This window comes from Schistocerca nitens, chromosome 11 (genome assembly GCF_023898315.1).
Source record: "Schistocerca nitens isolate TAMUIC-IGC-003100 chromosome 11, iqSchNite1.1, whole genome shotgun sequence".
Lineage (NCBI taxonomy): Eukaryota > Metazoa > Arthropoda > Insecta > Orthoptera > Acrididae > Schistocerca > Schistocerca nitens.
Genome location: NC_064624.1, coordinates 134,140,131 through 134,150,631, shown reverse-complemented (window position 1 = coordinate 134,150,631; position 10,501 = coordinate 134,140,131). Strand labels below are relative to the sequence as shown.

The 10,501-nt window shown below is 41.3% G+C and overlaps 2 protein-coding genes across 2 annotated transcripts in view; both read right to left on the bottom strand.

Annotated features, from left to right (window-relative positions):
- Window positions 1–5,686: 5,686 nt before the first annotated feature.
- Window positions 5,687–6,046, bottom strand: LOC126212711 (ankyrin repeat domain-containing protein 65-like). The gene has a single exon (XM_049940123.1). It carries the CDS (start codon window positions 6,044–6,046, stop codon window positions 5,687–5,689), a length of 360 nt encoding a protein of 119 aa, XP_049796080.1.
- Window positions 6,036–10,501, bottom strand: part of LOC126213156 (speckle-type POZ protein-like) — a 39,203-nt gene continuing 34,737 nt past the window's right edge. Inside the window, exons 3-4 of the mRNA XM_049940779.1 lie at window positions 10,382–10,501; window positions 6,036–6,173 (exon numbers count right to left, since the gene is read on the bottom strand). The exon at window positions 10,382–10,501 is cut by the window's right edge and continues 72 nt beyond it. Coding sequence (XP_049796736.1) covers window positions 6,134–6,173; window positions 10,382–10,501 — 160 coding nt within the window. The 3' untranslated portion in view covers window positions 6,036–6,133. The remainder of the gene's footprint in view (window positions 6,174–10,381) is intronic.

Genomic DNA, 10,501 nt, shown 5'->3' with positions numbered 1-10,501 from the left:
CAGGTGTCTTCCACGTGTACAACCTTGCACTGTTCTTGAAACAAGTGTTAGGGATGACTAAATTCAAAAGTCTACTATGCGACTTTACTTTTCATTGTAGTACCCAAGTGAGATACATAATTTTACTTAACGTGCCCAACTTTCAGTTCTCGACAACGAGAATCTTCATGGCACACTACTATGCCATTTCATAAAAGGAGCAGTCAAATGAAAATGTGACGAATGGAAAAAAGTAAGTATACTGTTTACTGTTTCACAAGCAATTGATATAACTGTTAATACATTTATCCCACTGTGGGACAAGATGGTCAATGCGTTCATGGAAAATGTTTGCAATTGCCTTCAGACGCATGATTGAACCAGACAAGCACCTCTTCATCTGAATCCAATCAGTGTGCACAAATGACTTTATTCAGGGCTCCAAAAATAAGGCAATCACACGGGGAGAGATCAGGACTGTTTTGATGATGTGTGTGGGTTTCCCAGAAAAACTTCTGCAATGTAGTCGAAATAACCTTGGCAGATTGTAGGAGGGCATTATCCTGCAACTGAATGGTGCCATCCACAACATTCCTAGGTGTTTGGAGTCAATGGCACACTTCAATTTTTGCAAAGCGTCCACGTACACTGTGCGTTAACTGTGATGCCATGTTCCAGAAAGTCAATGAACAGCAGAGAAAAAGGTAATCATATCTTTCAGACATGTGGCCTTCACGGCTTTGGGTTTTTTCATCAGGGGATAATTCAAGTGCTTCCAACGTTGGGTCTTACGTTTGTTCTCTAGCTCAGAATGATGACACCATGTTTCATCTCTCATTACAATAAGGGACAGGTAACAATAGTCTCCACCATGACATTGCGGCAGGCGCTGCAGTGTTGTCGAGATTCTGTTCAACTTCTGCTACTCCATCTGTCTGTGGAAATCCCACTGTGCACAGGTTCTCCCATGGTGGTGTGAGCAGCACCATGACTAATCCCCAACAGGAGCCAAATGGTTTCTACCATCCGGTGTTGGTTATTACTGATGGCAGTGTCCACCACACCAATGGGAAGTAATGACACAATGAGGCTGTCCTGGCCGAATTCTGTCTTCCAGTGATACACAACCTTCTCGAAATCGTTTATTCCACACACACTCACATGTAATGATAATGATGATGATGGTGATGATGATGATGATGATGATGATGATGATGATGATGATGTTGGTTTGTGGGGCACTAAACATCGAAGTCATCAGCACCCATACAAGTTCCCAATCCTTCAAGTTCCAATCTCACTGCTTCCCAAATGACGATGAGATGATGAGGACAACACAAACACCCAGTCCCCAGGCGGAGAAAATCCCCAATCCGGCCAGGAATCGAACCCAGAACCCTGTGATCCAGAGGTAGTAACACTTGCCACTAGACCACGAGCTCAAGACAAACTCTCATGTACATGATGTACTGCGCTCGCCAGACACAGCAGACATTTCGGCATGAATTTCATTTCCTGAGACAACTTTGACAGTGTGTCACTGCACTGCACATTACTGTGCCTCTTTCACAGTCTTCATAGTGAATGCAGGCGCACACACGAGTCGCCCAACTGACGTAGAGCATGTCTGATGAACAGATGGTACAGTGGTGAATGTTCGCGCTGTTCCTGATTTCCAACTATGATACACACACCTACCTGCACTACCAACGTCAACGCCACGACCATTATACAATCTGTCTTGTTTTAGTTTTATTTTCCCTTATACTTATCACAGAAGTGTCCTAGCTACACTGTATAGTCAAATGGTCGTAACAACAGCGTATAACAACTAAAGTGCACCATATGCTTCCGTAAATATATTGGAAATTTCAAGTTCATTTGAAACTGTTTTAGCTAATAATATACACTGTACTTCTACCGCCGGCCGAAGTGGCCGTGCGGTTAAAGGCGCTGCAGTCTGGAACAGCAAGACCGCTACGGTCGCAGGTTCGAATCCTGCCTCGGGCATGGATGTTTGTGATGTCCTTAGGTTAGTAGGTTTAACTAGTTCTAAGTTCTAGGGCACTAATGCCCTTAGCAGTTGAGTCCCATAGTGCTCAGAGCCATTTTTGTACTTCTACCCAATATGTAGAACAGACCTACAATAGATCAAGAGTACACATAACGCAATTTAAGGACAACAATATTTCAGTCATTTTTCCCACAATTTCAGTTGACTGAGTTACAATGCTCATCGCACTAGACCAGGGATCGGATTTGTAGCGCGTACAGAGTTCACTGAACTCAAGAATAGGAAGCTTATAAGCCAGCCCATTGTTCCCTGTGTTAGAATCCACAGGTTTCACATGATCGTACCATTCCAGTTGCTTCCTTTCTATCCACTGTAACATTATTCGTTTGTGTGTTCATTTCCTTAACCTGGCCAATATTGCAGTTTTCCAACACCTTCTCGGACATGTAACTTCCACTGTGAGGGGGTCTTTCTGGTCTTTGTCAACGCCCATACGTCTGCACCATATGACACAGTCACTACTTTGTAGCTTCGGAGACATTGTGACTTCCTACCTTTCAAATTTTCGCAGTAATTGTCAACATTATGACAATATTATACATGCAAGGCTATTTCAGATTTTGGGTATAGCTGTATCGAAATATGAAGTATAAAAAAGCTACATTGATGCCCTTTTTCTAAAATGCATCTAAAGTCAGAGACACTGTAGGATTATCATCAATAAAGGAATCGACGAATTAAATAACTTAACAGTAAGACCTATTTCGTTTGTAAGACATGCACTATAGTTATTTAATTGATTTACAAGACAAAGGCAATACAATTTTACACCTGTATTTTCGTGACTTGTACATCCACCTCACCTGTGTAATTCTTTCTGATGAGTGTCAAGTTACATCAACATTGTGAAACCTATGTTGCTACTCATGTTCAAAGTTGGCAATCAGTTTTCTGCCCCAAATTCAACCACAATTATTTTGATTGTTGCAATTTGATTATGTGAAGTAAAATGACGTTACTACAAAGATAGAATTTTCTTTACTTTTTTGTATGTGCCTTCGTTAGCTTCTAACTTCAGTACTGCATTTAGGTACAGGTTTCTGTTCTAATTAAAACGTATGGTTGGCGTTGTCAAAAACCAAGCAGTCTACAATGAGCCACCTGTAAATTTAACAGCTAATTTTACTCAGTTTGGAACAGTTTATATTACATTGCCACCATATCACAGCGTCGTTGCTACTTATATTCTGCTGTAACAACCTATTTGACGAATGAGACGGCTGAGCGTATTGTTTTCTTATTTATTTTCGCAAATTTGCATAGTCATTTCATAAAAAGTTAGAAACACTATCGGTTTTTGTTATTTTGCCATGGAACTGAATGTAGAACTCGTGTTAAATGTTCAATTTTATGATCCAATTGCCAACACAAATACGTCACGCTCCGCCATCAGTTGTAGAGTTCATGAGAGCCATAGTTCAGGAGACTGGCAATGGGGCAGTGAGGGCGCTGTCATCAGTGGCGCCTGTCCAGCCAGAGTTGCTGTTGCTGTGCGGTGGACCCTGCAGGCGCTCTGCCCATACGACACCTGGCTGAGGGCAGGGCACTGAAGACCGGCAGAAGGGAAATGTGGAAAGCGAGAACATTTGCTGCAGCATCCTGCGATATCAGAGTGAAGATCAATGTTACCTGACTGCCAGGAGGGCGTATCACAAGAGCAGCATTACTGCTGTGTGGGACTCATAAGATTTGAGTTCGCACTTACACTACTGGCCATTGAAATTGCTACACCGCGAAGATGACGTGCTACAGACGTGAAAGTTAACCGACAGGAAGAAGATTCTGTGATATGCAAATGAATAGCTTTTCAGAGCGTTCACACAAGGTTCGCGCCGGTGGCGACACCTACAACGTGCTGACATGAGGAAAGTTTCCAACCGATTTCTCATACACAAACAGCAGTTGACCGGCGTTGCCTGGTGATACGTTGTTGTGATGCCTCTTGTAAGGAATGGAAATGCGTACCATCACGTTTCCGACTTTGATAAAGGTCGGATTGTAGCCTATCACGACTGTGGTTTATCATATCGCAACATTGCTTCTTGTGTTGGTCGAGATCCAATGACTGTTAGCAGGATATGCAATCAGTGGGTTCAGGAGGATAATACGGAACGCCGTGCCGGATCCCAATGGCCTCGTATCACTAGCAGTCGAGATTACAGGCATCTTATCCGCATGGCTGTAACGGATCGTGCAGCCATGTCTCGATCCCTGAATCAACAGACGGGGACGTTTGCAAGACAACAACCATCTGCACGAACAGTTCAACGACCTTTGGAGCAGCATGGACTATCAGCTTGGAGACCACGGCTGCAGTTACCCTTGACACTGCATCAGAGTCAGGAGTTCCTGCGATGGTGTACTCGACGACGAACCTAGGTGCACGAATGGCAAAACGTCGTTTTCTCAGATGAATCCAGGTTCTGTTTACAGCATCATGATGGTCGCATCCGTGTTTGGCGACATCGTGGTAAACGCAGATTGGAAGTGTGTATTCCTCATCGCCATACTGGCGTATCACCCTACGTGATGGTATGGGGTGCCATTGGTTACACGTCTCGATCACCTCTTGTTCACATTGACGGCAATTTGAACAGTGGACGTTACATTTCAGATGTATTACGACCCGTGGCTCTACCCTTCATTCGATCCCTGCGAAAACCTACATTTCAGCAGGATAATGCATGACTGCATGTTGCAGGACCTATACGGGCCTTTCTGGATACAGAAAATGTTCGACTGCTGCCCTGGCCAGCATATTCCCCAGATCTCTCACCAACTGAAAACGTCTGGTCAATGGTGGCGGAGCAACCGGCTTGTCACAATACGCCAGTCACTACTCTTGATGAACTGTGGTATCGTGTTGAAGCTGCGTGGGCAGCTGTACCTGTACACACCATCCAAGCTCGTTTTGGCTCAATGCCCAGGCGTATCAAGGCTGTTATTACGGCCAGAGGTGGTTGTTCTGGATACTGATTTCTCAGGATCTATGCACCCAAATTGTGTGAGAATGTAGTCACGTCATTTCTAGTATAATATATTTGTCCAATGAATACCCGTTTATCATCTGCATTTCTTCTTGGTGTAGCAATTTTAATGGCCAGTAGTGTACCTTCTCCTGAGTTGAATGTGAACTGATTATATGATTCCAGAAGATAAGCACGTATTGTGGTGTGAATGTTGCTACGAATGTCATGCTGTATTTAAAGACGGAAGCCATTGCACCATCTTGCTACAGATGCACAAGTAAGTTCAGTCTGAGATCAAAGCTGAAAACTCTAACTGCAGAGCTCGTATAAATCATCATATACGCCAGTATGAAATACTTTTCAATAATCAAATATTGTAGAGTGCTGTGTTTGTGAGCTATTAAGTGTGTATTTATCTGTTCTTGTTGGCTTCTGCAAAGAGCAGCGTAGAGATTTTTCTTCAGAGAGAGATTGCCTCCAGTTACTTAAATTAGTTCACACAGTATTGCTACTGTGTTATTAGAGCATTTACACTCACAACTTAAAGATGGTTACAAATGAGTGGCTGTAGGAACAACTTTCTTCATTCTTTATTTAAAAACATAAACAGATTTAGAGAGACTATTTCAGTACTATTACACAAAAGTTTGTAGGTCGGCCTGCCTCATGATAACAAATCTATCAGCTGCTGGTTGTTTTTCTGCTGGGCTTTGTCCAGGGGGGTGAACCCATCGTCATCCATAACATCCCTATCAGCTCCTGCGTCGAGCAGCATAGTCGCCGCCTCGATGTGGCCACGCCACACAGCATCGTGCAGCGGCGTTCTCCCCCACTTATCCCTCGCGTTGGGATCAGCAGATGACTCCAGCAGTATCCGCACCAGAGCCACATCACCATTGTATGCAGCCAAGTGCAGAGGTGTGTTCTGGTTGCCGTCCCTGTCGTTCACCTCCGCACCAGCATCCAGTAGACACCTCACGGCCTCCATATGTTCCTCCTGCGCTGCCCAGTGTAGGGCAGTCATCCTGTGTTCGCCCCTGTCTCTCACCCCCACATCCGCCCCTGCAGCTAGCAGTGCCCTCAGCTCCTCTACGGCCCCCTGCTCAGCTGCCTAGATCAGCCTTCTGTTTTTCCCTTGTTGAGAAAGGCTCCTGCATATAACAGATAAATTCTTACAGTTTACTGTAAACAAACACACCTTATGTGGGAAACTATCAAACAAGCAAACAGAACAGTTCTGAATGTACATTTGTCCAGGAACAAACCTACTATATTTCCCACTTCTGTTATACAGATGAGTGAAACTCTGTGTATGTCAAGGTAGAGAAGTAGTGCTGTAGCCCCTTGTCAAAATCTTCATTCTCTCTCCATTAAAAATTCCTTTATTCAGTCTTTCAAGAAATTGAGTTGTCACATTTTCACCCATTATTTGCTGGAAGTCTGTTCTGTTGACCTCAAGTGAAACAGATGCTTCACAGAGATAATACTGTTTCTGTGTGCAGCAGTCCTTCCTTAAACTACCGTAGGTGACACACAAAATGAATTCCATCTCCAAATATTTAATGAGATTTTCCGGACAAGGAGCCAAAAAGGTTCAGTCCAGTTATCAGCACATTTAGTCACACACACATGCCAAATAGCGAAAGTTTCGCAGAAAATGATTTTGTTGAAAGAAGCACTTTAAGTGGACTGATACTCACCCACACTTATACTGTGTGTATGTGTGTCGCTTTTGTTAGTGTGACTTGTACAAGAACACATCTGTATATGCACACTGCCACTCTGAAGTACCTGATAGTGTACACTAATATTCATACAAAAAAACACACACACACACACACACACACAAGCACATGCACACTTCTGACTAAATTCTTTTTGCTGTCCCATGTCTTCTGGCTACTGCAAAAGTTAGAATCCACGAAAGTAAATTAATCTTTCATGCATTTTGCTAGACTACCATTAGAAACGTACTTGTAAACAAACATTGTCTTAGTGGAAATACTGATTACATCACACACTGATGTAAGTACTGGAAAATGTGCTGTGTCACTTGTATCTGACTATCTCATTGCAATCACCATGGCATAAAATATTTACTCATACCTGTGCATCATATGTTCTAATACCTGCAATATGCCAACTTCTCTAAAAACCTTAAATAAATAAAAACAATCTAGTTTTCTCAGTCTGCCAAGGGAGGTATTACAGATGTTCAACTTAATGTTCATCTTTCAACAACTCAGTTTCATTTCTAATTATTTGCACAGGAAGATGCTAAGGCTTCTTTTTCAATTAAAAATAAATCTGTGCAAATGAAAAATTAATGACCTCAGATGCACTTCATTTCTTAAAGAGAAATCTTAGGTTTCTAACTTTTTATATGACATGTCGCCTAATCTTAGATCGAATAATAGGATAGATGTGCATTTTGAATGTCTTTACCGTACTTGACACTTGGAAGTTCTTTTGAAAGTGTCTCACTAGGGACAGCCCTGGTGGAGCTGGTACATCTTTGCAGGCATTTAATCTGTTAACTGGTTCACACACACACACTTCCTGACATGGAAGACTAACAATGGTGATCTTTCATTTTGAAACACACAGATGACAGATGTGAAAGTCAGGTTAAAACTTTCTAGGACTGTTTGTCAATCAATCCCTGACATGTGGAATCCAAGATTTTGGGAGAAGCAACCATGTTGCTTCATGTACAGACATATGTACATGTTTCTATCTTCAAACCTTTTGCGATAGTAATGAATAGTCAACTAGCTAGGAACAGTGACAGTCTAAGAAATTCATCTTACCAAATAACCTCACCACTGAAGTGCAATTTCTCAGCGCTGTTGTCTGATCGGCAGCCAGTTCTCCCCACACCAATCCCCTGTGGAAGAGACCTCCCACTTCTTTCTAGTACTTGTGCTGGATGGTAGATCTACTGCAAGTCTACATCACATATGCCGATACATTTGTATAAGTGCTTCTGTGCCTCAGTGTTTTTGGCTATTAAGAAGAGAGGTGGAGGTTTACTTGGTAAAGGCCTGGGGACATTGGAAGATTCCAACTGGATAATATCGTGGCCAAAAAGAGATCTTGAAATCGGTTATTGAATTATGAGGGGTATTCATGGGCAGATGCAGACTGAGATTACAATTCAGCAGTAATGTACACCAAAGTTGAAGAGAAGCTTCAAGAAGAACCAGTGTGTAAATAAGTTGAATACTGAAGTATTGAGAAATACAAGGTTGTAGATAATCTGATATTGCATTCGAAGATTGGTGAACAGTACTGAACATCTCCAAAAAGGGCAACCACAAAAGTTTGTCACTCAAACGACTTCAAGGAAAGGATCCCCGTAGAATTTTTGGTAAACAAAGAGAAATATAAACTCATTGAGGAAATAAAAAAATAGAAAAATATTCAGTAGAAGATAGGAATACAGCAATGTAAACCACTCTGGAGTGAAATAAATAGCTAGTAGAAGGAAAGATAAAGCACAATGGCTGCAGGAAGAATTAGAAGAAATCGAAAAAGAAATGACTGTAGGAAGGACAGCTTTAGCACATAGAAAAGAATAAACAACATTCGATAAAATAAAGAACAAACATTAAGGTGTGGCACCTTATATCGCTCCTGTCTAGAGCCTGTGTATAAGGAGAATAGTCACGCATGTACAGTGACAGATGGTCTGAAGCGGGTCCAGTTGAGTATATATTCTGATTTTCATCCACCAGAGGACAGCAGCGCACAGAGACATTCAAGAAACAGGCCACGAGAATGTTTTCTAAAATGTTCTGTTTATTTCTTGAAGGTGTTTTTTTTTGTTCATTATGTTGGTATAGCTTTGTATATGCTTTTAGTAGTGTGAATGGTGCGTGAATGTGGTCTAAAGTAAATATGTAAATCATTGCTCTACTGTACGAACTGACGTGACAAATTTTTAAGGCAGTGCGAATGCAGACGACGAGGAATTTTGTATCATAATATGTTAAGTCCGAGTTGCAGTACGGTAGGTTTCCGCTTGGCTTTCCTACCAGTGATCTGCTGTAAAGAGTCCACAGGTAAGTGCAGGACAAAAGTAACCGCACTGCCCCAAGGTGTCAAGATGAAGAGTTCAAAAGGAGTTGCGTAGTTAAACTCAGAGGAGAGAAGGGATGAAAATCTCTGTGAGGAGGGAAACTGTCAGATGATTTAAGAGAGGAATAAATGGAAGTCGAATCAGAAAATATAATAATTCAGTACCAGACTCAGTGTTTAATAAATCTTTGGAGGCAGTGTGCACAAACAAGGAATGCGATTAGATAACAATCCTTCAGAATTTCTGTAATCATTTAGGGAAAGTTGCATGCAAATAACTATTCTAGTAGATCTACAGAATCTATGAGACTAGAAATATACCAACAAACTTTCATAAAAAAATATCAACCAGACACTCCAGAATCGAACAAGGGCCAATAGCTGAAAGTACCTTCACACAAAGAGCTTAACATACCCAAGCTACTGACTGGAGTAACATACAGATGAATGGAAAACTACATTGAAGATCTGTTAGACGACAGAATGTTTGAATCTAGGAAAAATAAAGGCTCCAGAGAAGCAGTTCTAACCTGTAATTGATAATGGAAGCAAGATATAAGACGCAATGATTCAAATAAAAATACATTCTTAGTATAACACATTTTTAAATAGAACTAAAATGGATAGAATAATTTCTCCTAGCCTGATTCAAAATCCTAACCTCATCCAGACAGCCCTGAGAGTTTTTGCTTGTGAATTTTTAATTGTTATGAAAATATTTGTATCATTTATAAAGAAAAAGTAGGACCTATGTGATAGGTGATTAGGAGGTGGACTATTGATGCATCAGTTATGTACTGCATGCATCCCACAATATTTGTTATGGATCTTACAAGTATTCGCATCAATTAAGAATGCACAAGCAAAGATTTTAAGGATTATCTGTGTGAAGCTAGTAATCGGTATTTGGATAAAAGAATCTATTTTATAATTTTCTTTCAGTCTGGTTGAAAAATGCGTTTTCTACTGTTGTGTGAGAAATTCCTCAATGGATTTTAGACATTTTGGTGAGATTATAAAAATTTGCTGGCTCAGATGAAAATAAAATCACTGAACTGTTCACTATAACTCACTATTTGCTCCTCTAATTCATTTTTAACTTCCTCTTAAGATACAATTTTTTACAACATTACTCATCTGACCATATATCCTTATCATTTCATCTCGCCTCTCTGACTACCATTGAACCTATATTGAGCATTTACATTTTCTTTTTGTTTTGGTAGCTTCCTCACCATGTAATTGCACGATGAATGTATATATAGGAGAGGGAACTCACTGTATGCGAGAGACAGCATCGCCATCAAGTGAAGGAGCCGTTGTTGTTTCCATTGCTGTTGCCGTTGCCGTTGCTGTTGCTGTTGCCGGCACAGCTGCAGCAGGAATCTGACTGCTGTGG